This window comes from Monodon monoceros, unplaced genomic scaffold (assembly GCF_005190385.1).
Source record: "Monodon monoceros isolate NGI ecotype Baffin Bay Population unplaced genomic scaffold, NGI_Narwhal_1 Super_Scaffold_12, whole genome shotgun sequence".
Classification (NCBI taxonomy): Eukaryota; Metazoa; Chordata; class Mammalia; order Artiodactyla; family Monodontidae; genus Monodon; species Monodon monoceros.
This window is the reverse complement of record NW_021703768.1, coordinates 126,522,948-126,550,037: the sequence shown is the minus strand read 5'-3', so window position 1 is coordinate 126,550,037 and position 27,090 is coordinate 126,522,948. Positions and strand designations below refer to the sequence as shown.

General features: G+C 56.0%; 2 protein-coding genes across 13 annotated transcripts in view; one reads left to right on the top strand and one right to left on the bottom strand.

The window, feature by feature from the left end:
• The first annotated feature begins 1,191 nt into the window (after positions 1 to 1,191).
• On the top strand, positions 1,192 to 10,323 carry CD74 (CD74 molecule). 2 transcript variants are annotated; one of them, XM_029215945.1, is made up of 9 exons: positions 1,192 to 1,438; positions 5,376 to 5,548; positions 5,755 to 5,828; positions 6,368 to 6,430; positions 7,200 to 7,295; positions 7,571 to 7,658; positions 8,688 to 8,879; positions 9,372 to 9,434; positions 9,705 to 10,323. In XM_029215945.1, exons 1-9 carry the CDS (start codon positions 1,362 to 1,364, stop codon positions 9,713 to 9,715), a joined length of 837 nt encoding a protein of 278 aa, XP_029071778.1. In that variant the 5' UTR covers positions 1,192 to 1,361; the 3' UTR covers positions 9,716 to 10,323. The 2 variants fall into 2 exon arrangements, with proteins under 2 accessions (XP_029071778.1, XP_029071779.1); XM_029215946.1 differs by lacking the exon at positions 8,688 to 8,879 and having other exon boundaries at positions 1,200 to 1,438.
• Positions 10,324 to 10,544: 221 nt separating this feature from the next.
• Positions 10,545 to 27,090, bottom strand: part of TCOF1 (treacle ribosome biogenesis factor 1) — a 40,354-nt gene continuing 23,808 nt past the window's right edge. For 2 of the 11 annotated variants that reach the window (XM_029215936.1, XM_029215943.1), the window contains 11 exons: positions 26,877 to 26,984; positions 21,965 to 22,148; positions 20,438 to 20,574; positions 18,769 to 18,882; positions 18,216 to 18,462; positions 17,663 to 17,748; positions 16,938 to 17,121; positions 14,458 to 14,994; positions 13,686 to 13,783; positions 12,891 to 12,934; positions 10,545 to 12,096 (listed from right to left, as the gene is read on the bottom strand). In XM_029215936.1, coding sequence (XP_029071769.1) covers positions 12,908 to 12,934; positions 13,686 to 13,783; positions 14,458 to 14,994; positions 16,938 to 17,121; positions 17,663 to 17,748; positions 18,216 to 18,462; positions 18,769 to 18,882; positions 20,438 to 20,574; positions 21,965 to 22,148; positions 26,877 to 26,984 — 1,722 coding nt within the window. In that variant the 3' untranslated portion in view covers positions 10,545 to 12,096; positions 12,891 to 12,907. Of the gene's footprint in view, positions 12,097 to 12,890; positions 12,935 to 12,967; positions 16,586 to 16,937; positions 17,122 to 17,662; positions 17,749 to 18,215; positions 18,463 to 18,768; positions 18,883 to 20,437; positions 20,575 to 21,964; positions 22,149 to 26,876; positions 26,985 to 27,090 lie in introns of those variants that run through there. The other 9 variants (XM_029215937.1, XM_029215938.1, XM_029215939.1 and 6 more) reach the window with 9 other exon arrangements.

Below are 27,090 nucleotides of genomic sequence, written 5' to 3'. Positions count from 1 at the left end.
GTTTTTGTGTGGATACGTGTTTTCATTTCTCTTGAGTAGATATCTAGGAATGGAATTACTGGGTCATATGTAACTCTGTATTTAACTTTTTGGGAAATTGCCCAATTGTTTTCCAAAGTAGCTGCACCAGTTTACATTCTTGCCAGCAATATATGAGTTCCAATTCCTTCACATCCTTGTCAACACTTGTTATCTGTCTTTTTGATTATAGCCATTGTGGTGGATGTGAAGTGGTACTTCACTGTGGCCTTGATTTGCCTCCTAATGACTAATAATGTGGAACATCTTTTCATGTACTTATACCATAAATTTGTTCATTTATTAATGAAAATTTATAAACACACACACAAAAGACATAAAGATTAATAAAAAAATATGGTCTACAAGCCACAGATAGTCAGAAATAAAACCATGCCAACACAGTTAAACCTCCCCTGGGTACCCTTTCCCAGTCCCTCCTCATTCCCTCCCTGTAGAGGTCCTTGCTTTCATGAATTTGAACGACACAATTTGAGCATCAGAAGGCAGAAGGGTAGAATGGTTAAAATCATGGGCTGCAATTCCTGGATGCACGATCCTGGGCAAACATGTAGCCTCTCAAAAGCCTCAGTGTCCCTATCTGTAAATGGAGATAATAAAATAAAACAGCCCTCAAAGGGTTACTGTAAAGATTAAATGAAACAAAGCAAGCAAAACGATTAGCACAGTGCCTGGCACAAAGGAGGGCTTGGTAAGTGGTGGCAAATATTAGTACCAGAGCCTTAGAACCATGGACTCAGGTTCACAAAATGCTTGAGTTAGAAGAAAACAGAGGGAACAGTGAATCCAACTTTCCTCCTCCATTTTGAGATGACATAACTGAGGACTGAGAGAAGGAGAGAAACTTGTCTAAGTTCACAAAGGGGTAACAGCCCCTTTCTGCACCCACTCATCTATAGGTGAGAGGGGAGACAAACAAAGCATTTTGGGTATTTTTTGCTTCAAAGTGATTTCCTGTCTAAGGGCGTGAACATTTGCCTGTTTCTCAAAACATCCAAAGAGCCTTATGAATCCACAGGTCTGCCCAGAAACAAGTGATGAGGGCCCTGGGCAGCCAGTGGAAGCATGCTGGCCTTTCCGCCTGCCTGGGGGACCTCCCCCTACTCATCCTGCCCCCTTAAAGGCAGCTTTGCTCAAGTGGGGGGTATTTCCAGCTTTGCGGCTTTCACTTCCACTTCTACTAGGTGGGCGGAGTGCCCTCCTGTGGACGAATCAGATTCCTTCTCAGCCCCAATTTCAAGAGGTGAGCCAGGGGCTCAACGTCCTAGACAGGCAGGAGGCAGCAGCAGCAGCAGGAGTGGGGAAGACCAGAGGCCGGAACCATGGAAGACCAACGCGACCTCATCTCCAACCATGAGCAGGTGCCCATGCTGGGCCAGCGCCCCGGAGCCCGGGAGAGGTATGTGTGAACGGCAGGAGAGAGCACACAGACCTTGGGCTGCACAGAGTGCACAGGTGCTACAGGAGGAGCAGTAGACCGGGAGTCAGAGGAGGCATGGACTTGGGCTCTGACCCCAGTGCTAACTGGGTGATTTTGAGCAAGTCTCTAGCCCGCTCTGGGTTTCAGTTCTCCCTCCTGTAAAGTGAGGGAGCTCCTCTAGGACAGGGGTTTTAACTTTCTATGCATCATGCACTTCTCTTCTGAAAATCAGGAGAGCTCTGGACTCCTTCCCCAGAGCTTCACACAATATCAGCAGCTTCAGAGTCCCCTGAAGCTGGGCCGTGAGGCCTCGGTTAGAAATTTTGGACCCGATCTTGAAAATAGCATGGATCCTAGATGGAGAAGTAGATTTTCTAAAAGAGATTGGTAGAAGCAGCTCATCATAGAGGAGTTTCCTCCTAGTTACCATAAATTGCTATGTGTGTTTATATCAAGGGAATTATAGTTGCAGGTGTCTGTAGAGTAGATGGAGACCTCCTTTGCCATCACAGGAGGGAATGAGAGATGTTGGAGGGGGATCAAAAAAGGGTGAGGGGGTCTCTGGCTAAATTTCTAGAAGGGACTGTGGGTTGATGTGGGTGGTACCCTGCCTGTGCCCCTCTCCCTTGCAGCAAGGGGCCAGCACAGCCATCCAGAGGACCCCTTCCCAACTCCAAGATGGCCTCATCCATCTGTTCCCCTGAAAAGAAAGGGCGTGGTTAGAATGCAGCTACCCTAATGCCCCTGCTCCCCCAAATAATTCGCAAATGACAGGGACCTACAGTTGTGATGTCAGCTGTTGCCAGGCAGAAATGGGTTTGGGAGAGACTCTGCGAGGTGTCATGAGGAACTGCATACTGTGGGACAGGTAACTAGATAGAGACCTTTAGAGACCATTTTCACAGCCTGTGAAAATCCTGGGGAATCCCATGGCTAGGAGGGCCGACTCATGAGGGCTGGATTCTGGTCCAGGTTCTGCTACTGTCATGTGTGACTTGTATAAATCAGTGTCTCTCTCTGGGTCTCAGTAGTAGTAATAATAACTACGACAGGAGTTATGATAATAGTTCCTATTCACTGTATACCTGTCACCAATCTTCAGTCACTGTTAGTCATTACTATGATTAATTTTGTGCCAGACATATAACTAAATGCTAAACTCAATCGTAATTCTCTTAGAAACCCTATCAGTTGGGTACTTTTTTTTTTTTTTTTTTTTTTTTGCGGTACGTGGGCCTCTCACAGTTGTGGCCTCTCCCGTTGCGGAGCACAGGCTCCAGACGCGCAGGCTCAGCAGCCATGGCTCACGGGCCCAGCCGCTCCGCGGCATGTGGGATCCTCCCAGACCGGGGCACGAACCCATGTCCCCTGCATCGGCAGGCGGACTCTCAACCTCTGCGCCACCAGGGAAGCCCAAGTTGGGTACTTTTATTACTCCCATCTTTACATAAGAGAAAGTTGAGACATATCAGTAAGTGACTGACTTAAGTTATCACCGCTGCTGAGTATTGGAGCCAGAATTTGAACCCCAGGACTAGTCTGATATCAAAGTTTGAGTTTATTCTACCATCTGACCTCCTTCTAGAGGCACGATTTGCAGGGAGGGAAGATGGGTCCCCCTCTGAGCTCAGGCCTCCCAGTGAGTTGCAGACCCAGCATGGGCTCAGTGAGCAGAAAGGGTGCCCCCTCATCAAATCCTTGTCTAATTTTCCTTTTAGTTCAATTACTGCTTCTAAAAACTGTCCTGGCCTGTTTTGGACCCTTTTGTGGACACTTCTGCCTGGCAACATTTGTAGTTCTGGTTGGCTAGAACCAGTTCTGGTTGGCTCCCGACTTTGGCCAATTATTATTACTAGTCAAGAAAGAGGCAGTAGAAAGGAGGAAGTGAAGAGAGGGGTGACAAGGGCTTCCCTGGTGGCGCGGTGGTTGAGAGTCCGCCTGCCGACGCAGGGGACGTGCCCCGGTCTGGGAAGATCCCACATGCCGCGGAGCGGCTGGGCCTGTGAGCCGTGGCCGCTGAGCCTGCGCGTCCGGAGCCTGTGCTCCGCAGCGGGAGAGGCCACAACAGTGAGAGGCCCGCGTACCACAAAAAAAAAAAACAAAAAAAAGAGAGGGGTGACAAGAATTGGCCTTTGTCTAGAAGCAGGAGACAGGCAATCAAGATGCATAGATAGGAAGGCATCCAGATGCTCAAGTTAACTGTTAACTCCTTTGAGATTCGTGCTCAGTGTTACCTATGGGGTGCTAACCACACGCTGGGTATGGAGTCGAGAGTTTTACCCCCGCTCTTGTTTTATATAACAACCTTTGAGTAGAGTAGATGTTCTTACCTCAAGTTACTCACTCAGAGAGGTTAGGTGGTGACTTGCCCCTGGTCCCCGAGCTAAGGGAGTGGCAGAACCAGGATTCCAATCCAGGTTACATGGTCTCGTCTTCATTATGAGGCCTTATGAGAAACTGAGGTTCAGAGAGGGGATGGCGGGAGGCAGAGCTGGGGCAGACTGGGTGTGGGGCTGCTGAAGGGGTGAGACTGTAGAGCTTGAACTCAGGCAAGACCCAGACTTGGGTGGACTTTTCACCACTTCAGAGGCCAGGCCACCCCTGTTCCTTGGGAAGGCCAACGAGTAGGATTCGTTTTCCCCTCCTGTCGGTTTTTCTCCTTTTCTCCACACAGGCTTTTTACTTTCTCCTTTCAGAATAATAATCCCTTGGGCTGGGCCTTGGCCCAGAAATCACAGAGGACTGACAAGCAGAGAGCCAGTGAGAATGAGCCATGTCTGTGATGTCATGAGTTACTAGGCAGCAGGGTGTTCCTGGAGGTTCCTAAACTATCCTTGCTGATTGCTGGAGTAAGCAGGGTGCAGTCTCGTCCTCAATTTCCAGTGGGGTCCTAGTAGTTCTACCCCTGGGGTAGGTGGGAGAAAACAAACCGGTCAGGAACTCTCAGGGTCCTGGGGTAGGATCCTTACTTCCCCGGGACGTAATATTTACATGTGCCCTCAAAAGTGTATCCAAGGCCAATAGCTCCAAGGGCTGGCCGAGGTCCGGCCACCCCTCCCTGTGCAGCCAGCCGGTCCAGAGAGCGTGAGACGTTCTCCCAGGTCATACAGGCTCAGGCACCAAAATCCTGCTGAGATACGCCCCGCCCTGCTCCCTAACCCCCATCCCCGGTAGATATTACCATTCACAATACTTCTGTGGTCGCAGACAGATCTTACTTCAGATGATGACCAGCAAATTCTAGAATTGCTGATGTGAGAGGTACCCATGAAACAGGCCCAGAGAATGGCAGAGATGTGCTCAGAGGCACAGGGAGTGTCTTGGGCAGAGGATGTATTCCCACAGGGGGTGGTCCCTGGCCCTGCTCCAGCCAGACATTGTCTGATGCACCCAACCCACTCCTAAAAATGGCAAGGCCTCACTTCTCTTTTTCAGGTGGGCTGCATGCTCTGCTGTCCAGGCCCTACTTCCTTCCTTCGTCTCTGATTTCACTACAGGGGTTGGGTGCATAGTGGGGGCTGCCTGGAGGGCAGCCCTGATCCTCAGGAGATCCTCTGGTAGAGGGAACCTGGGGAGACCCTCCACCTCGACCCATCATTGCACAGGTGGGACCAAGGTCTGGAGAAGACAAGGCACTTGTCACCGCTTCTTCCCCACGCAGCCCAGGCCCAGGGGCAGCTCCAGGATTTCCAGCTGGGAGGGCTATAGGGGCAGCACTGGTTGGAGGTAGGGGGTCAGGGGAACGTCTTCAAGCTGTAGGTTCATAGGCACCTGTTTGTGTTTAAAGTGTGTGTTTGTTAGGGGTAGCTGAGGGCCGAGGGCTGGAAATGGGAGGCACACTCCCCACTCCCTGCTAGTCCTCGGGGCAGCCACCTCCGTGGACCCTCTTCTGACCTATCTTCCCCGCCCCCAACAGCAAGTGCAGCCGTGGAGCCCTGTACACAGGCTTTTCCATCCTGGTGGCTTTGCTCCTGGCTGGCCAGGCCACCACCGCCTACTTCCTGTACCAGCAGCAGGGCCGCCTGGACAAGCTGACAGTCACCTCGCAGAACCTGCAGCTGGAGAACCTGCGCATGAAGCTTCCCAAGTGTGCGTGCCCCACCTCTATCCCCACAGCCCTCACCCCCCCCGTCCCTCACCTCAGAAGACCCCTCATTCCTGCACCCAGCTGTGCCCGCTGTCCCTTCTCTCTGGTCTGGAATTCCAGCCCCTCATCTGGGTCTGAGATCTCGGTCCCTGGAGCTGAGTGCCCTCTTCCCTGGGGCCACGCTCATGCTGTACCTTCTGCCCCACAGCCGCCAAGCCTCTGAGCAAGATGCGGCTCAGCGCCCCGATGCTGTTGCAGGACCTGCCCATGGAAGGCCCGGAGGTAAGGCCAGCCCCAGGGCGGCGGAAGAGGGAAGCATTACCTAGCCTGGATGGAGGGCGGGTGCCAAGGGACAGGGGAGGACAGCTGGCCCGGGAAAAGTAGAGCTGGAGAGGGGGTCCTGACTGCTGGGGGAGGAGGAGGAACTCCAGAGGTGGGGGAGGAAGGAGCCTCTTGGGGCCCTCCCTGGGAAGAGGGCTCAGTCCTCCACAACTTACAAAATACTTCTCATTTCCCAAGCATCTCACAGTCCCTCCTATTCTCAAATCCCTTGATGTCATATATGGATAACGTTTCTGTTCACTAAACGATCTCCTGTCCACAAAGCCTTGGGCAGGAAAGCTTATGCAGAGTTGACGAATAGGATATTGAGGCAGGAAGGTAGTGACTTGCCCGAGCCCTCACATTTGGAGGTGGCAGAGGTGGGCCTGTTGAACATCTGGGAATCCACACTCTCACCCAGACCCCAGCTGCTGGCTCTGCTCTAGGGCCCCTCCTCCATGGGCCAGTGCTGGGAAACACCCTATTCCTTCCTTCCACAGCCCATGCAGAACGCCACCAAGTACGGCAACATGACGCAGGACCATGTGATGCGGCTGCTCCTGGTGAGTGGAACCTGGCCAGGCATCCCTGAGCTCCTGCCCCATCCCCGTAAGCCCCCAGTGAGGCTATGCTTCAAGACCTGCGCCATGCCTGGCTCACAGCAGACATCCAATATGGGATCACCAGATTAGTGAAGGAAGACAAGTGTGGCCCTTAAATGTTATATGAAGTCCAGACCCGCCACTCCCCGTTTTGTGTTTGGGATGGAGAAACCAAAGCCCAAAGTCTGGAAGTGACTTGCTGAAGATGACTGTTTTTTCCTTCCCAAATTTTTGCTGCATGTCTACTCAGTGCCAGGCACTGTGCAAGGCTCTGGACCCACAATCGGGAGCAATCAGATCCAGCTCCTAGTCCCACGGAGATCTCAGGCTAGCATGGGAGACAGACAAGTGACCAGGTGATGAGGGATGTGCACGGGGCTTTGTGAGGAAAGAGGCCGAGAACCCAACCTAGCTGGGCGGTTGGGATGAGGTCAAGGAAGTCCTCCTGAAGGAGGTGAGACCTGAAAGATGAACAGGAGCCTGCAAGGAGTAGAAGACTGAGGGTTATTGGTAGAACTGGGCCTGGAACTGGGTCTCCCAACTCCTAGCCCTGGGGTCTTGTAGCTGTGTAGCCGTATTACCCAGACCACTTCCCCTCCCCACAAGCTCCAACATGCTGAGGTCTGGGGTCCAGCCCTCAGAACGGAAGACCAGGGGAACATGGGCTGCACATTAAACCTTGCCTGCCAGGAAGCTTTTTAACCTTCCTTCCTGCCTTGCTACCCTGCAGAAGGCTGACCCCCTGAAGGTATACCCGCAGCTGAAGGGGAGCTTCCCAGAAAACCTGAAACACCTTAAGGACACCATGGATGGCATGAACTGGAAGGTCAGCAGCTTCCCCTGCCCTGGTACCCTCCCTCTCCTGACATCTAGAACAGCCCTGGGAAGAGGCGGGGTGAGCAGGGAAGCCATTCTCAGGAAGCTGGAGGCGGCTTACCAGCACCTAGAAAACCACAGCCATGGAAGGGTGACCAAGCCCTGTGGGGTCTCTAAGGAGGAACCAGGCTCCCGCTGGCCCTCCATGTCTCTGTCCCCAGGGACAGAGTCAGGCTGGGTTGGAGAGGGCTACTGAGCCTGACTCTCTGCCTTTATCCCCATTAGCTCTTTGAGAACTGGATGCATCAGTGGCTCTTGTTTGAAATGAGCAAGATCTCGCTGGAGGAGAAGCCTTTTGAAGTTCCACCAAAAGGTAGAGGGAATGGGAGCCTTGGGGAGGCAGGGTTTCTGGGAGCTCCCTCAGGGGTAGAGCCTTAGGCACTCCCTGATCCATGCACAGGACTCTCCCAGCCTCTCAGCTCTCACTCCTGTCTCTCCTGCCTGCTCTTCTGGGCTTGGCTGCCCCCAGCCCCCATCCTGTCTGGGGTACCGAGTCCTCCCTTCAGGAGGTGACCCTCATTGTGGAGGATGGTACTGCACAAGGGGGCCTGGAGCAACAACCACCCAAAACATCCCAGGAGTCATGGCAATGACCTTCCCCACCCAGCACTGCACCCTGCAGGTTCCCGTGAGAGGGCAGGGCTCATGATTCTCACCCTTCAAAGGGACCTCTCGCAGGTCACACGGCCAGCAGGTACTAGATAAGAGGGCCTTGGGGTTTTTCCATGTCATGGCCAGTGTATACCAGGGTTTTCAGCCCTAAAGCCTTTATGGGTCCTGTGTTCTCATCCTGGTGCTAATCTGTCGTGTGGCTTTGGGCAAGTCTCTTCCCTCTGGGCTTCAGTTTCAGAAGTGGAAATCAACGGTCCACCCCTCTCTGGGCCTCAGATTCTCCACCACAGAGTCATAGAGGGCACACTGGATGCGATCTCGACCAACTCCCAGCTAATGTCTGAATCCCCTCTAGAACATCCCCATCACATAGTAACCCCCACTTCTACTTGGATACCCCCAGTAATGCAAGCTCAGACTTACCAAGGTGTCCATTGCTTTTCTCTAGAAGTCAGAATCACAGGTGCAATTCTAAACTTTAATAGGCATTGAGTGTTCGAAGAAATCATGTTCTGGGATGAATTAGCCACACAGCCATTCACTTCCTCTTTGATCCTGGACCTTGTTGGTTCAGGCCTCAGTTTCTCCATCTGTGCAATGGGTAGAGCAAGTACAGCCATTTGGACAGAAGGCATTAGGCCCACAGCAGTGGTATGTGGATCTCTGGTTCTGCTGAGGCCCTGGCCCAGAGCTTGCTCACTCACTGTGTTCACCATGCCTGTCGCTTCAGTACTGACCAAGTGCCAGAAAGAGGTCAGCCGCATCCCTGACATCCACCCGGGCATGTTCAGGCCCAAGTGCGACGAGAATGGCAACTATATGCCGCTCCAATGCTATGGGAGCATCGGCTACTGCTGGTGCGTCTTCCCCAACGGCACCGAGGTCCCCCACACCAGGAGCCGTGGGCACCATAACTGCAGTGGTAAGCAGTGGCCGCTGTGCCAGGAGCAGGAAGGACCAGGAAGGCTGAGGGGCAGGAGGTCTCTCCTGGCGCACCTGGGGCCAGGACACTCGAGGTGACAACTCCTGGGGGGTAGCCACTCAGCCATGCATCCACCCACCTGTGCGTTCCTTATCTGTTTGTGCATTTATTATTTCTCTCCTTTGCCCACACTCATCTACTTATTCATTTATCCTTCAGTCCTTCCACTTTACCCATCCACGCATGCATCCAGGAGTCGCCAGATCCACCCATCTGATTTCATCACCCCCTCCTTGGGCTTGCTAATTCAATTCCCCGGCCGCACTTCATTGCCGCTTGCAGCCATACAACAAGCATCCTTCCATTCATGTCTGTTCTACCAAGCACCAGGCTCGTGGCGAGGTTGGGCAGAACTAGCCCACCCAGGCCCCTTGTCAACGGGTGAGGTAGTCTGGGCTAAAACTAACAAGTGGACACTGTGCTCCTTTGCAGACCCACTGGAAATGGAGGATCTGTCGTCTGGGCTGGGCATGTCCAAGCAGGATCTTGGTCAGGGTAAGGGCCCCTGCAGGGGATCTGGTCCCTAGCAGCTTACCCCCCGAGGGGCCTACTCCCTCGTGGGTAGATGACCCTGGGCCATTCTCCAACACCCATTTCACAGATGAGGACCAGGGTTGGGGGTTTCAGGGGCTATGACGGTCAGTACTTGTACCCAAGCGGGAGGCAGTGGAGGGTAGAGTCCTCGACTGCTCTGAGGCCACAGGATGCTGGGAAGGGGCAGCAACAGGTGACTCCAACCCTAACCTGCTGTGTCTCTCCCCGCAGTCATCCTGTGAGCACAGCAGACGCAGACGCCAGCACTCAGCCAGCCCTGCATGGCCACAGCTTCCCTGGCCCCCTACCCTAGCCCCTCTCCCTCCTTTACACACCCCTCCCCTTGCCGTCTCCTACCCTGCACCTCATTCTATGAGACTCTGGCGCCTGGCTCTCCATCATCCTTGGACACATCAAATCATCAGAACGGCACAGATTAACAATGCAGAAGGGCCCTGCTGCTCAAAACCCCATCCACTAGCAGGGACATAAGGCCCGGGGAGATGGACCATGAACCAGGCTGACCCCCACTTCTGACACCACATGGTGCTCCAAGATCTAGGCCCATGGAAGAGGTGGGCAGGTGTAGGGAGAAGGGATGGCACTGACCCAAGCCCCAGGACGGACACCTCTGCTGTCCCCTCCCCCATTGGCCTCGGCCTTCCAGCCCGTTTAACTGGGGGGGAGGAGCCACCCTTTTCCTCTCCCCAGCATCACCCACCCAGGAAGAACCAGCCTCTCCACCCCCAGCCCCTCCTTTCTACCAACCCCCAGTTCCGTCTGCGCAGCCAAGCTTGTCATCGGCCCTCAGGGCCACGGCGCCTGTGAGAATAAAAGGTAGTGAGTAGAACACTCCCAGTTCCTGGCTGCTCTGTTGGGTCCGGTTCGTTTCCCCGAAGGGGGTGAACTGCAGACCTTGCATCCTGTGGTTTGGTGGGAGGACACAGCCCGGAGAGCCCAAATACAGATGCCTGTGGGGCGGGGCCGGGCCGGGCCGTGGGGAGCGGGGCTGCAGTCTTTGGACGCGGACACGCTTGGTCTCCATGTTCCACACACGAGATACATTCCCTACTTCCAAGAAGAAACAGGCTCTTGCCCACAGTTCTTTAAGCACAAGCTCCTCCGGGTCCGGCTTCTCACGTCCCCATTTTCTTTTCTATACTGAGAACAGTACAAGTGTGATGACAGATGGCAACAACATGGGCCCTTGTGTCGGGATCACCAGGGAGTGGCGGCTGTGGAAGTGGGGGGCCTATGTCCTAGTTAAGGGGCGGCCGCTGCAGTGCCCCAGCTGCTCATTACCAGGAGGAGCAGAGGCCCCTGTGGTCAGATTTCTGGACTTTTCAAGAGGAGCCCCAAATGAAGAAGTTAACTGAAATCTCTATTTCGAAGTCTGAAGACTTGCTGTGGGTCAAAGAAGCCCAACAGGACACTGCTCTGCGGCCTCTGTTCTAGTTCAACACACTTAAGGGGAGAGAGGCTCCCTGGGGGAGGGCCTGGCCCAGGAGCCCCAAGTTAGGGTAAATGTGGATGCCACCCTGGCTCTCCCAGACCTCCCCAGCCCAGTGCTCTGTTTCTGCACGGCCTCTTGCTGCCTTTAGCAGAAGGCTAAAAGCCTTGGAGCGGACTCCATGACCTTGGGTGCTCCACACTACTCTGGGCTCAGGGAAGTGGCCCTCTGCATCACTGGCCATCACAAAGTCCTGCGGACGTCACCCTGACACATCTTTCAGGTTCCTCCACTTCTTGCCTTCATCATCGCAGAACCTCTGTTACCTAGACACGTGGACAACTCAGTCCTAACTGGGCTTCCTGCTCCTACTGTCCCTGCCAGCTACTCTCCACCAAGTACCTCAAGAGAGCCTGCCCGCAGCTTGTCCTAACTTCAAAAGGTGACTTGGAAGACCCCCTTCCATTTCTTGCTTCTGGGTATCTGCCTGACCTACCTACCACAGCAACCAGCCATGACCATGCCTGAGCTCCCCCTTAGCTTAGATGCCACCTCCTCCAGGAAGCCTTCCCCACCCCAAATCAACACCAGGGCCTTTTGCTGAGTCTCCTTCTCTGGCAAACAGTGTGTCACTCACCACAGTATCACAGAGCCTTGATACACGGTCAAGAATAAACCCTGAGCGATGGTTTGTTCATCTGCCAAGTGTCAGCCAGACTCTCCCTTCCAAGAATCAATCAATTGCAAAACGTTTGCCCCAGATGCAATGGGAACTTGCACCTTTCCTTCACGTCTTTTATTTTCTGAGTTATTACAAAAAACACACAAACAAAATGGGAGAAAACTGACAAAAAGGACAAAGCCTCAGCATAGCTGGAGACCAGGGGCATGGAAGGAGCCGCAGGCTGAGCCTCACTGGGTCTGCAGGGCAGAGGTGGCAAGTCCCGAGACCTCTGGGCATGTTGGGTCTGAGAAGGGAGGGGCAGGTCACTTAAAAAATATATATATGTATTGTACATGTCCATACGAGGCATCCTTTGTCGGCACAGAAGTCAGGCCAGGGTCAGTGAGTGGAGGTCACGGGAGCTGGGCGTGGTTCCTCCTCCCGGGACCAGCCTTTCTGCAGGGCTCACTGGCTTGGCCAGCACGGACACCGCAGCTGGCCATCATCTTCTGGGGAAGGAGGGGAAGTTAAAAATTCAATTCCAACCCTTGGTGGGCAGAGGGAAGAGGCACGGGGCTGGCCACCGCTTGGCTAAGAAATCCTTGGGAGAAGGAAACGTCAGACTTCCTGACCTGTTTCTCCACCAAGGAGAACAAACTCAAAATCTGGCATCTCCTATGCAGGGGAGGGGCATTAACTAACCACGGTGGATACTTGTCAGTGCTGACCATGTCCCAGGAACTGGGCTGAGCGCTTTAGAGCTTAATTAACTGCACTGAATCCTCACTACCAGCCCAGGCCTGTATTACCCCCATTTACAGCAGGCTGGGGCCGGCTCAGCCAGGCGGATCACTTAACCACTTCACCACTACCTGGGAAGCACAGAGCCACCAGAATGGCTTGTTTTGAGCAAATCATCTTCCTTCCCATGAGGAAATGCCCTCGAATTACAAAATCATAAGGAAAAGGAACTGGCAGTGGCAAGGGAGAGACTGAGCTGTCCCCCGACCTCAAGCCTTATCCTCATGTAGAGAGGCACCAGACCAGTGCCCACCTCCCACTGCACACTCAGTGTCGGTCACTGCCAGGACTGTCCCGGACGCTTCTGATTCTACAGCTCTGGTTCCCGGTATCGCCCGCTGACCCTGAGGAATGCAACCTCTTTCACCAAACCCCCTTCCCTTCAGGGCCTACCCACGAAGCCCAGTCTAGCTCCCCGGAACCACGTTGAATGCTGGGCCTGCCCTCCCACTCTCCCCGGGGAGCAGATGGTCAGCAGGGGTTCCCGGGTCAGGAAGTGCACCTGCCGCCTGGTGTCCCTCAGACAGTCTGCTCTGCCGTCTTCTTCTGTGAAGAGAGAAGTACGTATGAGAGGCTCCTGTACCTGAAGCATCTCCCCACCCACGCTGCCCCCACCAGGAGGGGATGTGACAGTTGTCTCCTGAGGATTCGTGGCTCCCCCAGAACAGATTTTGGGCATATAGAGATCCCGAGGGTAGGGATGGCGGCCCCCGTGTGCTCTGGAGGAAGGAGCTCAGGACTTTGCAGCAGCAGGTGCTCAGCTTTTCTGACCACAGCTGAAGCCCTGCTGGCCACGGTGAGAACTGCGCCTGAGTACAAGGCGCTGAGGGCCCCCTCGCCAGGCAATCAGCCCTTGACATGCATGAAGCAGACTGTGTGTGTTTCTGTGGTGGGGATGCCCTGCCCGCTGGGGCACACACATGCCAGGGAACGTTTCCTCTCACCTGGAAACCTGCAACAGCCTACCTGGCCTCCCTGCCCACCTGGGGGGCTCTGCTTTCTTCACTTGTCCTAAGAATATCCTTCTATCTCACAGGCAAGGTAGGGCCACTCCATGGTGCCCATGTGCACAGACCTCGTGCCCCTCAGGGTGACGCCCCACCCTAGCTCTTCTCTAGTGTATCATAACGCACAAGCCCCCGTTCTGGACCCTGAGAATGGAAGGGGCACAGGGACCAGGTCTGGCCCACACGAACCCCTACCCTGACATGCAGAGGCTGGGGCTGATCACATTCACCCTGGGGACTGGGTTTGGGCCCCCTTTTCGCGCCTGAGACTCCTCAGGAACTCACTCTACCTTTTTCTTCTTTTTCTTCTGCAATGGTGAGTCAGGCTCTTTGGTTGAGGCCTTTTTTGCTTTCTTCTTCTTTTCTTTTTTTTCCTTGTCTTTCTTTTCTAAGGGAAGAAAGTAAACTTGTTAAACAACAGGTGCTAGTCTTAAATGTTGGCGTCAATGTCGAGAGACACAGGGGGCGGGTCTCCAGGGGCCCTGGAGCTCTCCCCTCCCGATGCCCCACACCATGGGGAGCCGTCAAAGCACAGGTCCATAGGCCTTTGCGACCACCTGCCCTGGCCCTCGGGCCAGCCTCGTGATTTCTGCTCCATCCGTGGACCATCTGGACTATTACCATTTTCCTTTAACTCAATGTGTAAAACTTCTACACATTTATTTTAAAAAGACCCTTCCAACCCGTAAATGGGAATGAGTTGTCACCCATCATACAGGCCGGAGTGAGGGTTAAAGGCAGCCCTGCCGCAGGCGGAGACCAGTGCAGAGCGCGCTGAGGGGCGGCTGCCGTCCAGGAGCCTGAGCTGCAAGTGCGCGTGGCGGTGGCTGCTGTGAGGGAGCTACGGGCTCCGTGGGCACACGCCCTGGAGCCGTGAGCACCTTCTCAGCAGTGGTGGCCCTGTGCTCCGGCACCTGGTGCTGGCTTTGCCCATCCTGCCCACCATGGACAAGCCATGCTCAGCCCCATCTCTGTGCTGGCTGGGGGCTGCCTGCCCGGCAGGTGACCAACAGCGCTCGGCGGGGCTGGGGAACGCGCTCCGGGACTGCACTGGGCACTCACTCTTGTCGGCTTTCTTCTTCTCCTTCTTGCTCTTTGGGTTGCCTTGGTCTCCCCCCTCACCCTTCACCTTCCCCGGCTCCCCTTCTGGCTTCTCCTTGGCCCCTTGGGAGCCGGGAGACTCCTTCTCCTTCTTCTCCTTGATGTCACCACTCGCTTTGTCCCTCTTGGATTTCCCCTTAGAAGTCCTGGGGGCCTTTTCTAGGGAGACCGCATGCTCCCCGCCATCCCCGGCCCCCAGCTGCTTCTTCTTCTTGCTCCTGGGGGCACCGGCGGCTGTCTGGTCTTCGGAGAGCTTCCGCTTGTTGCCCAGGCGGCCCTTCCGGCTACCCTCCTTGGCCGCACCCATGGCCTTCTTCTTCTGCTCCAGCAGCTCCGCCAACACCTTCGCCACCAACGCCTGCACTTGCGCCTCACTCAGGGGCCAGGGCTCGCTCAGCAGGCGCTGGGTGATGTCGCTCTGCAGCGCCTGCATGGAGGCCTGGGGGCTCCTGGGCCCCTTCCCGGTCTTCTGAGGTGTGGCGCTAGCCTCTCTTCTGCCTATGGAGAGAGGACCCGGGGTCACGGATCTGAGAGAATCAGGAAACAGACCTCTCGTGGAATGAAAGTCAAGGGGCTCCAGCGCAGACCTGACCTCCTCTGGTGCAGTACAGAGGGGGATGGCGGGGCCCCGCTGGGTCCCCGGCTCACGCCTCTCTGCCAGCTTCTAACTTAGAGCTCTTTTCTTGTCTCCTCACACTAAAAACTCAAGTTCAGGTTGGGGGTGGAAATTAACTCCAGAATGTTCATCAATGGGCTTGAAATCTACCAACAAATCAAAGAATCTAACCGTCAGGATAGGGATAGTATCTACCAGTCAGGAGTCCAGCGCTGGGAGGCAGGAGACCTGGGTTCTGGGTCCGACAACCAAACTCAGTTTCCCCATTTGTAAAATGAGGGGTTAGATGAACTGTGAGCCCCCTCACCCCCATTCTAAATCACAGACTCATAATAAAAGCGAAGGCCACGCGGTCAGTCAACTCACGCCCACCTGCACACAGTGGGCCCAGGCCCTCCGTGGTCAGGGGTCCAGGTGGTGTGGCCTGGGGGTGCTAGATGCAGTGAACATGCACATGGTGGCTGACTAAGCAGGTTTACTGCCTGCCAGAGCGACTCCTGCTGCAGCCTTTGTTTAGAATTTTCCACGCCTCTGCTCTCCTTTGATAATTGTATGCTGGCTACACGTGTGAAAAACCTTCCACAGCCCCCTCTAAAATGTCTCCCTGTCACACCCGCCTCCCACAAAGAGAAGAACGCTGGGGAAGAAAGTGAGCAATGACTCCTCTGCTGACCCGGCACCAGGCAAGCTGCACGAAAAGCCCAGGGACTGGGGGGTGTGGGGCTCAGCGTATGTCCTGACGCCGCCCCAACTTCACAGGTGACTTGGCAGGTCTCAGCTCCATTCGGGGCCTCACAGCACAAGTGCGCCGACACCCTGGGCTCGGGGAGGTGCTGGTGGCTTGGCCCTGCTCCACGTGGGGAGGAGAGGGCTGTTCCCGGCAGTGTGCAGTGGGCCCTGCAGCAGCTCTGGCTCCAGAGCCCTAGTGGGCCAGGGGTGGTGGGCAGAGTGGGTTGCAGGACAGACGGAGGCCCAATTCAGTCCTCTGGCGCTTCTTGGCAAGGACAGGAGTCGGCTAGAGAAGGGAGCTGAGGAGGGCACAGGGTGCCTCGGCAACCCCTCTCCCTGCAGCCCACTTCTCTGCTTCCTGTCTACCAAACACCTTAGAACACCAAGGCCAGGGAACCCCTAGAGCTGTCCCAGGTGTACCCTCTAAATGTCCCATAGCACTGGCACAGCCAGCGGTGGCTGATGCCCTAGGCCAGGTGACCTGAGCACTCCAGTCTGCCCTCCAAACACTGCGTGACCATTTTCCACATGTGCCATTTTCTACGTGACATCAATGGATGCATCAACCCCTGCCCTGTCTGGTTAAGGCGATGAGGTCCAGAGAGGCCAGGGGCTCGTCTGAGGCTTTAGAGAACGTCAGTCCATAGCCTGGGGTCGTCGCCATGTGCTGAAGACTTCTCCAAACGTGGCCCCACCTTCTGTCTGAGCAACCCTGAGTCCCGACGTCCCGCACCATGAGCCTACCTGTTAGGAAGAAAAGTCAACACGGACAGCTAGAGAGAGCCAAGGCCTGCCCTGAAAGTCAAGGTGCACCTCCTCTAAGGCAGGGGTCACCCTACCAGGTGCACCAGCATCCCACAGGGCAGGATAACCCAACCTCCAGGCTGCCCTAGACCACAGCAGCCAGCCCCGCGGGCGCAGGCCCCTGCCCTTTCATGAGCACCTCCAGGCCTGATGCAGGGGTACCAGGCCTCACTTGGGGAGGCCCTGCTGGCAGACAGGACCATGCTGGTGGGACGGCTCCTGAGGGAGGGAAAGGGGCCCCTGCCTTGTCCTTCCACATCCTGCTGTGTCCTTCCTGCAGCCCTCGACTCACCTGTTTTAGGGGACATGGTGCCTGCTGCTCGTTGGGGCTCCACTTCCTCCTGCTTGCCGTCTGGGGCATCTCTGGTGGCCGGAGTAGAGGAAACCGAGGGGTTGGGGTCTGGCTTGGGAGTGGCCTTTGAAGCCTGGGAACTGGCCGGAGTCAGCCCAGGGGTCACATAACCTGAGAGGAGAGACTGAAGAAGCCCAGTGTGAAGAGGCCCAGCAGTGTATGGCCTGCTATGAGGACACCAGCACAGGGACCCCAAGGGTTGGGCCAGCCCTACTGGGTGGTGGGCACACCAGCCCTCTGTGAGTACCTCCTGCACTATTTTAATTAATACATAGTTTTAACAGGCACATTTAAAAAGGAAACTTCTTATTACTAACGCAAATGGAAAAGCACTAGCATTTGCTACGTACAGATGATAACCTTAAAAGAAACCCCATCTGTTAAAGAGCGTTTTTATACGGGGATCACCTAAATCAAGGTAAGCCCTGTCTACAGACTCCAAGAGTCCGCTGCTCATGACTTTATGCTGAAAAGGGGCCTCGGGGCAGGAGCCAGCCTGGCTCCACACGGACAGGACCCTGCCCAGGGCCCTTGGGAAAAGGAAGAGCCCAGACCCATGAGCCAGGGGGTGGCCTCGGCCTACAACTGCATAGGTGGGCGAGAGCCTGGCCTGGGGCTCCTGCCCCAAGGCCCCCAAGGTTGCCAGCCCCTTCCCTCGCGGTTACCTGGGAAGGTGCCACCACCTCATCATCGCTGGAGTCTGCTGTGGTCTCTTCCACCAATGTCTCCCTCCTGGAGGGGGCTGGACCTACTGGAGAAGCACAGGTATCCTACTGGGAGTCCCAGGTACCCTGTGCCAGCTAGACAGGCCGGAGCCCTCAGGAGGGCCCCAGGATGGCCTGGTCCCTGTGTATGTGCCTCACCCTCCCGCCCAAGGCGTCATCTGCTCCCTTCCAAGGTCTACTGCTATTCACAGCATTCCAAGTGAGACACCTGAATGCCAAAACCTTCTAATTCCCAAGGGAGGCATGGCCCTGGGATTTTGGGGCCTCAGTTAGGGGAGCTTGATACCAAAAAGTTCGGAGTGGCCAAACAGCCAAGTAGGAAGGCCTCTAACATCATGTGGACCAACTCTGTTACGGGGTTGTGCAGCTGGGTAAACTGAGACCCTGTGTGGGATGGCTAGGCCAAAGTCGCAGAACAAGTGGAGATACAAAGCAGAGGCCTGAGGCGAGGGCTCCACCAGGTCCCCCAGCCTTTTCCTCCCAGGACCCTCACCTGGCCTGTGGGTCAACGGGGCCACCTGGGGCCCCTCAGCATCTTCCTCACTCCCTGAAGAGCTGCCACTGCTGTCCTTGCTGTCATCTGAGGTCCCAGAGGCCTTGGCCTTGGGGCGTCCCGAGGGAGTGGCTATGGCCCGCTGGGTTGCAGGAACCTCAGGCTTTCTGAGCTTGTTGGCCCCTCTGGCCTGCGCGGGGGTGCTCTGGGGACTCGTCATGGGCAGTGTTCCCCGAGCACTGTCGGTCTAATTTGGTGAGAGGAGAAAGGGTGAAAGGAAAAATTAGGGGAAATAAGATCTGGTGCTTACTGAACACCTCAGTTAAGGGCCAGGCACCGTGTTAGCTGCTTCGCACACAGGCCTCATTTAACCCTCCCACAACTCTCTAAGACGGGCAGCAGAAGCCCGGGAGGTAAGCACGTGTGCTAAGGCCAGTGCTGGTAAGTGCTGGTGCTGGGACTCAGGCCCCTGCCTGGGCCCTGCCTTCTACCCTCTGCGGCCTCTGATGACCGTCCCCTCAAGTGGGGCCTGGCCCCCAGCTCCCCAGCTCACCCCACTTGAAGACAGGGTCCTGGCAGCAGGAGGCTGGGCCTCACTGGCTTTCTGGGCAAGGACCTTCAGGGCAGCCTGGGTCAGCGGGAGGTGAGCTGGGTTCCTCTTTGTCACCTGTGGACAGCCAAAGGCAGCCCTGAGACTCCCAAGTTCCCGGGATGCCACCATGCCACAGCCTGGTCAGATCCTGTCTGGCTGGGGTGGAAGGGGACCTGTAGCTGCAAGAGGAACCTGGGGCTGGAGGACTGAGGGGCAAAGGGGCAACGCCACCATCTGGGCAGAAAATGGTGCCAGGCTTCAGGTTATGAGCTAATCATAGCGTTCTCAGAGGTCCAAAGACAGCTCCCAGCCCAGGGGAGGGAAGCAGCTCAGGCTCCACCGGAGGCCCCACCACTCAATCTACGCCTCTAGCCTCGTGGCTGTAACAGCCTCCTTAACGGTCTCCCTGGTGCCACTCCTGCTTCCCACACACGGCAGCGGCCAAGGACAGAGAACGGAACGAAACCTGGGTGTGATCCCTCGCTGAAACCTCCAGGCCCCCCCGCGGCCCTCACCAGGTCCTCACCATGCGTTGTCAGGCCTGGCCCCTCCGCCCCAGCTTCTTCCAGCTCTCCAACCCCCAAGTGCTTCCCCAGAGGTCCCTGCACCTGGGTCTCCCTGCTTGGAGGGTCCCCAGCTCGCCCAGGCCTGGCTGCTTCTCCGGCCTCAGTGCTGCCTCCTCTGGGAGGCCACCCCGGCCCGTCCTTTCTAAAGCAGGTCATCCCCCGGTTCCCTAGTTGGCGAGTACTTTAACTTCTGGTCTCCTTGTTTAATGGCTGACCCCCGCCTTGGGAACTCCACGAGGGCAGGGACCCTCCTTGTCTTCTTCCTGTTGTATCCTCAGTGTCCCACATGGACAGATGCTCAGCACCATCTGCTGGCTGAACGGCCAAATGGATGCAGGTTGTTGGGTGCCGTGACCACAAGCCAGCCACCCACTCAGCACCCATGCTCCCAGGAAGCTCTTTTTGAGCTGTAGCTCGTGATGAGCCCCTCTGAGTGGAGGTGCCCAAGTCCTGCTGCCGCCTCCCCAGCTCTCCCTCCCCCTGCCTTCTCAGAAAAAAGGGGTGGGCACAAGGGGTCAGGGAAACAAACCCTACAGCCCCGAGAGCAATGGACTGGGAGGCAGGAGCCCCGATTCTGACCCTGCCTGATCCTGGTCACGTCTGGACCCTCTTGCTGAGGGCGTGGTGCTCAGTTTCATCATTTGCATGATGAGCCATTAACTCTCCCCTGCCCGGTTTTTAAGTTCCAGCAAGGATCAAATAAATAAAAATGCACTGAAATCCGTGAAGGCTGGGAAGAACGCTCATGGTCACTGTGACAAACACTGACAACGGCAAACTTTTGTTCAAACCGGGAGAGAAAAAACAAACCAAAGGCCTGACATTGTTGAAAAAGCTGCTGAGGGACTCAGGGAGCAGGGCTGGCTCTGCCCGGGCACCACGTGCCAGATCACACAAGGCTAATTCGGATCAGGGCTACGGCCAGGCCAAGAAAGGCTCTGGCTTCGAGGGGGCGGGTGAAAACAACTGCGCTGCCACCCAGAAGCCCTGTGGGGAAGTGGGGGCAGAGGAGGGAGCCCCGCAGCCCTGCTAGCCCGCACAGCGCCCCCCGGTCCGTCGGGTACCTGAGTGGCTGGCGTCTCCTGTTTCTTGCCTTCAGACACCCGACTGGTGTCCTCACTGCTGCTGGCCCCCACCATGCTGGCTCTGAGGGCTGCCCTGGGGTGGGCCGTGGGCACAGGTGCCACGCTGGTCCTAATGGCTGAGACGGAGCGGGAGGGGCTGCGTCAGGGCACAGGAGCCCGTGGCCTCCCCGGAGGAGCAACACCCAATCTCTCAGCCCATCCTGAGCGGTGCCCGGGGCCTTTGTGGTTGAAGCCCGTTAAATCCCCTCCCAAGCCTTCCAGGCAGGATCTGCCACTGCCTCCACATGACAGGGAGATGACACGACTGCTGTGGCTGTCACCCCAGGCCTTGTCCTCGCCACCTTCAGCCCCCCCCCCCCCCGCCCCCGCCGCTGGCCAGGCCGCTCCTCCTGAGCAACAGGCAGAGCACTGGAGCCAAACGTGACTCTCCGCGCATGTAAAACAGTCTCTCTTGAGGACAGCCTTGGTCATGTGCAGAGGCTCGATTACACATGTTCACTGAAGCACTGTTCATGACAGCCAAACACCCCAAACAAAACGCTCAGCTTCCTCCAACGTGGTGCTGGCTAAGCGAACTGCAGGATCCCACCCCAGTGACCACTCTGTAGCCAGCAGGCATCATGCTGTAAATATGTAACGTCACAACATACCAAATAAAGATTACTGAGCGGATGTACAGTGTGGTCTCACTAAAAACACATGGCGTTATCTTAGGTTTTTGCAAAGTTAATAGTTGTAAAATGTTAACAGTAATTATTCTGGACAGTGGGATTCCAAGTGAGGTTTTTTCTTTTGTGCTAATCTGCATTTCTTAATTAGCCTACCAAGATCAGGTATTAGCATCTTCATTAAAAAGTGTCCTAGTAATCATAATAGTAATTAACCATTTTCTTGCTATCACTGTTAGAATCACAGATTGTCAAAAGTCAAAGAAGGGCTTCCCTGGTGGCGCAGTGGTTGGGGGTCCGCCTGCCGATGCAGGGGGCACGGGTTCGTGCCCCGGTCCGGGAAGATCCCACAAGCCGCGGAGCGGCTGGGCCCGTGAGCCATGGCCGCTGAGCCTGCGTGTCTGGAGCCTGTGCTCCGCGACGGGAGAGGCCACAACAGTGAAAGGCCCGCGTACCGCAAAAAAAAAAAAAAAAAAGTCAAAGAAATCCCAGATCTGGTCCTATCTCCAGGAATCCTTCCCTACATGTCTCTGTTTAGGGATTACCTAACCCCTCCCCTTTACATGCCACCAGGAACGGAAGGCTCACTACCTCACAGCCCTCTCCATGTTCAGTCAGTCAGTTGTTACAAAGCTCTTCCTTATACTACAAACCTGGTCCCTGCAGCTTCTAGCCTCTGGTCTGGGATCTACCCTTTGGAGCCAGCACAGAGAAGCCCCAGCAGCTACTTCTCCTGAGCCAGCCCAGTGGGGGTGTGTGTGTGTGCACGCGGGTGTGTGTGCGTGTGTCTGGCAGTTGCAGCAGGGGAGTCAGCCCTGCACAGTGGGCCTGTGCTCACCAGGAGTCGAGCACTGCGTAGCGGGGATCACGTCCTCATCCTCACTCTCAGAGGAGCTCCTGTGTGTGCTCTCTGAGGCCTGGGCCTTCCTCGGGGTGCTTGTAGCCTGGGTTTGGGCGGGGGTAGCAGCTGGGCCAGCTGGACTACGATTAGGGTCGACAAAAATCAGAGGGGTTTTAATCACCTTGAAAAACAAAAACAAAACACACCCCCCCAGTGATTAAAGGCTTGGCCAGGGGAAGAGGAAGGGGAAGGTGGGTAGGGGAGGGTTTTATAAGACAAGGGGTCCAGAGAGCTTGGGGTGGCTGGGCACAGTCAGAGGCCATTCTAGCTGCCCAGGGCACTCCCAGCTCACTCCCAGTCCACACACCCACTAAGACCCCGCACAGCACCTCACAGCTCACAGAAGCCCATCTGACCCTCACATAAACCCGAGGTCAGCAGCGTTAGCTCCACCATACAGATGGGAAAACCACAAGTCCAGAGAGGGGAGGAGAGTTGCCCAAGGTCACACGGCCCAACGGAAGCAGAGTCAGGGCCAGAACGTGCAATTCAGCTTCCCTCCTCTAGCTGACTTCAGAGGCACCTGCCGCATGGGGCGCTCCAAGCAGCGCCCCCCTCAGTTGCCTGGTTGTTATACATGATTCACCCGGGGAGTTGTTCACAATCTAGTTGACCCATGCCCAAGAGTCTGATGCCACCTCCTGAGGGTGTGGCCAGGATGCAGCAACCCAACTACATCGGCCCAGTATCTTCAACAAATAAACTACACAGGGAAAATCAACAGAGTAAGACCGAAGGGACCCAGTACAGTGTGTGGCTCTTACATGGACTCCTATCTGACCATGCCAGATATAGAAAACGTCATTCATGAGACAACTGGGGAAATGGGGACACTAACTAGGTGGGTCAACTTTTTAGAGATTGTGCTTAAAAAAAAAAAAAAAAAAAAAAAAGGGGATTCAGTGGTGTTGGGGAAGTGAGTTGAAGGTTTGGATGAAACAAGCTTGGTCACAAGTTCAGAACTACCAAAGCTGGGGATGGTACTTGGGAGCTCTGTACACTGTTCTATCTGTGGATATGCTTTGCATTTTCCAGTGAGACACTGAAACAAAGAGAAAGAAAGCAGCACCACCTGTTATTCTACAGATGCCTGGGAACCACAGCTCCAGTGAATATGGCCACTGAACAGAAGGGCATCTGGGGAGCCTACTTTCCAGTCCCCAAAGGTCAGGTCTGGTCTGGGTTCTGGCCCCAGCCCCACCCCCACGGGGAGAGGAGGGCAGCAGGCGGGAGCTGCCCACGGCCACGGTCTGGGACCCAGGTCTCTGTCCACCTCCCGAGCCTGACTCCACCTCCTCCCAGGGTGCTGCGGGAGAGGTAAAGTAAAAAGGAAAACAGAAAGGGGCCCGCCCAAGGGGGGAAGCTCTGCTGGGCTTGGGCCCTTCCTACCCCTGCCAAACGGCCTCCCCCATGGCTGCTCGGATCTGCCACTTCCAGAGCCTTCCTTCCCACGTGATGAAAGAGAGAAGATGGAAAGTGGGAGAAGGCTTACAGTTGAGGGAGGGGGGATCTATATATATGTGAGAAGACAGAGGAACAGATTGTCGGGGATGAAGAGAGGCAGCAAGCCCACTGAGGCAAACAATAGCGTCTGGGATGTTAAAAGCAGCTCCTCAGCAGAAGCGTCCTCCCTGTTCCACCTGCCCACGCCGTGCACCCCTCCCTCCCCCGGGCTGGGGGCTGGGCAGGGGGCCTGGCTTTGGGGGCCGGGGCACGAGGGGGACCCTGGCTGAGCCCTGGACTGGGGAGGGTTCAGAAGGAGGGCTGTGCTGCCCAGGGGTATGTGGGATGCACTTCTGATCCCACCTCTGCCACGACCTCACCTTGTAGCCCAGCCCCTGAGCTTCGTGGGCCTCACTGTCCCACCTGCTGAAAGGGCTATTAGTAACCCCAGCCTGGGCTCACTCACCGGAGGGCCTCTGGTCTGCCCAGTACACACAGGGGTGACAAGGGCCTTCTTTCTGGGGTACGTCAGAAAAGACACACTGGAAATGGAAGCAGCCCGAACATCTGGCTGGACGCCCCGTGTAGGTGCTGGGCAGTGAGGGCCCAGAGGGAATGCAGGCGCTCCTTTCCTACTACAGGGTCTGACGCCTATAGGACCAAACCCGGGGGCCTTCTAGAAGTCACAGCTGAGCGCATCACAAGACTGCCCTCATTCCAGTCTGGGGCAGAGCAGGGGTCGGGCGGATTGGCCCAGGCTGCTGACTCCAAGGGACATGGCCATGAAGGTACCCGAGCTCTGGACGGTAGCACTTCTCCAAAGCCTCTCCCACAGCTGCCTGGGACTGGTTAGCAGATCCTGGGCCCACTCCACCCCAGGGAGATGAGAAATCCCACTCCCAGGGATGTGGCCTGGGGCCTCCATGGTTCACCAGCCCCCAGGGAATCTCACCCCAGGGGTTGAGAAGGCTGAAGCTCAGCGAGGCCAAGTGGCCCTACCCAGGGTGACCAGCAAACTGGTGTCAGAGACAGGGCTGGAAGCTAGTCCTCCAGGCACCAGACAGGAACTCCTTCCAGGACCAACCATGCTAAGCCTCTGATTTAACACCCTCATTTAGTTTCTTACAGGTCTCTTCTTTCTTTCTGACTCAACCTAAAACTCTGAAGGCAGGGCCTAGTCTTCTTAATTTGGTACTTACCCCAGACCCCAGCACAGACCCTGGCCTGGGGTTAATGCCAAGACAACAGGGCTGAGCCACGGACCACCCCCCAAGGTGCCCCTCAGAGCAAGGGGGCAGGCCCCATCCCCTGCGTGGGGGGAGGCTGAGGCACAGTGAGGGGGCCTGGGAATGGACCACATCCCCTCTCTGCCTCCCAGCCTGGGGCTCTGCCCACCACCCTGGGATCAATCCCTTTCCCGCACGGACAGGCTAATAATAAAAACAGTGAAACTCGTCAACAGAGAAGTGCCTGATAAACGCATAATAACGATAATAATAATAATTAGTGAGCTTGGGATTAAGGAGATAAAAATTCCCCAGTTAGGAGGAGGCTGCAGCTTTCCCAAGCTGTGCCATCTTCCCTGAATTCTCCCGGGGAATGCACAAAGTGCTGACCTTTTCCTTTCCTCTTTTTTAATAGGGACTCCAGAATACTGAGGACGAACGTACCAATTAAATGGTTCAGTTTAAGCATGATGTTCATATTAATTGTGTTAGCCCACCCCCGCAGAGAAGGGCGAAGCGGCCCCCCCCCCCCAGCTGTTTCGATCCTTCTCAGAGAAGGAGGCAGCCCCCAAAAGGCTCCAGAGAGCCAGAGGGCAGTGTCCAAGCCCTGCTTCCTTCCTGCCATGGAGAGGGGAGTGTCGGGGTAGTGCCAGAGAGCGGACAGCCGGGGTTCAAACACCAGGTCTGTCCCCTTGTTACAGCCCTGTGACACCAGGGCAGGTCACCCAACTTCTCTGGGCCTCATTCCTTCCTCCTCAAAATGGGAAAAAAAGAAGCACCTAGGGCTTCCCTGGTGGCACAGTGGTTGAGAGTCCACCTGCCGAAGCAGGGGACACGGGTTCGCGCCCCGGTCCGGGAAGATCCCACATGCCGCGGAGCGGCTGGGCCTGTGAGCCATGGCTGCTGAGCCTGCGCGTCCGGAGCCTGTGCTCCACAACAGGAGAGGCCACAACAGTGAGAGGCCCGCGTACCGCAAAAAAAAAACCCAAAAAAACCCAACAAGAAGTACCTATCCTCATAGGTCTGTTGTGGGGATTAAACAGAATAATGAAAGTATGGGGCCTAGCACAGTCCTTGGCACTCAGGAAGTGACCAATGGTAGATGGAGTTGCTCATGGTTATTTTTCTAATCTAGGCTATTAAGGAGAGAAAGGCAGTGAGCACCCCAGCACTGGGGGTGTGCAAATGGCATCTGACTCTACCGATGGACTGATTAGCCGTGGTATATCTAAGGGGAGCTGGTTGATTTTTCAGCTGCACCGCGTGGCACGCGGAATTTCCCCGACCAGGGATGGAACCTGTGCCCCTTGCATTGGAAGCGCAGTCTTAACCACTGGACTGCCAGGCAAGTCCTTAAGGGGAGCTGGTTAAGGAGACCCACTGGTCTGGGGGTTGTGGGCTCCAGCATCTCCGAAGGGCCTGGCAGAAGCTTCTAGGAACTTGGGGCTAGAGGAGGACAAAGGGCAGTGCCAGCTGCAGGCGAGGCCTGGGGTTCACAAAGAAGCTCAGACACTTGCCAGGTGAAAGTGGGCCTCTGGAGTTGGGCAGACAAGGTGGGCTTGGTCCCGCCCTCAGGGGTAGAGTCAGGGGAGGACGGCCGGCAGCGTGTGAGGATGGGCCGCAGGTGCGTGAGTGCGGTCTGGGACCAGGCCTGTGGGATTCTGACAGGCCCTGCAGAGAAGGCTCCCAGTTCCCAACAGGAAGCAGGGGTATCAGCGTCTGCTCTTCCTTGGCTCCTTATGGGTCACAGGAGTCTGGGGAAATCACTTCAAGTTGTTGGGCCTTGACTCCTGATGCACCACCACGTGCTCTCCTGCATTCACAGGTCCTCCCTGTCTGGCGGCACGCTGTGTACCTGTGCCAGCATGCAGAGCGGGGAAGCAGGACTGCCACCCTGCCTGTTCACAGCTGAAACAGCCGGGCCTCAGCATGGTTAAGGCAAGCCCGGGCCTTGGAGCTGGTGGGCGGGGCAGCCAGCTCTGACCCTACACCGTCTGGCTCTGCTGCCTTGGCTCTGCTGCCTGCCTCCCAGGGTTACTGTGAGGATGAACGTGTTAAAACAGAGGAAAGAGCTCAGGAAACTGGGAAGTGCTATTTAAGTGGGACAGATCTGCCCCCATGCCCGGGCCCACCTACCCAGCTCTGAGCCTGAGGGTCCTCAGAGACGATGCCTGGCCTACCTGTCTCGCTGGCAGCTCATCACTGCTGGTTGAGGACCCCTCTGCCTTCTTCTCCGGGGGCGCTGGGGCCAGGGTCTTGCTTCTGGCAGTTTTGGAGTTACCCTCCTTCTGACGGGACAAGCATATGGTGGGTGAGGGGGCATTTGTTAGCTGAGGGGAAGCACAACTGAGAGGCCGGGGTGGGGAAACCACGGCCAGAGAGCAACGACCCTCA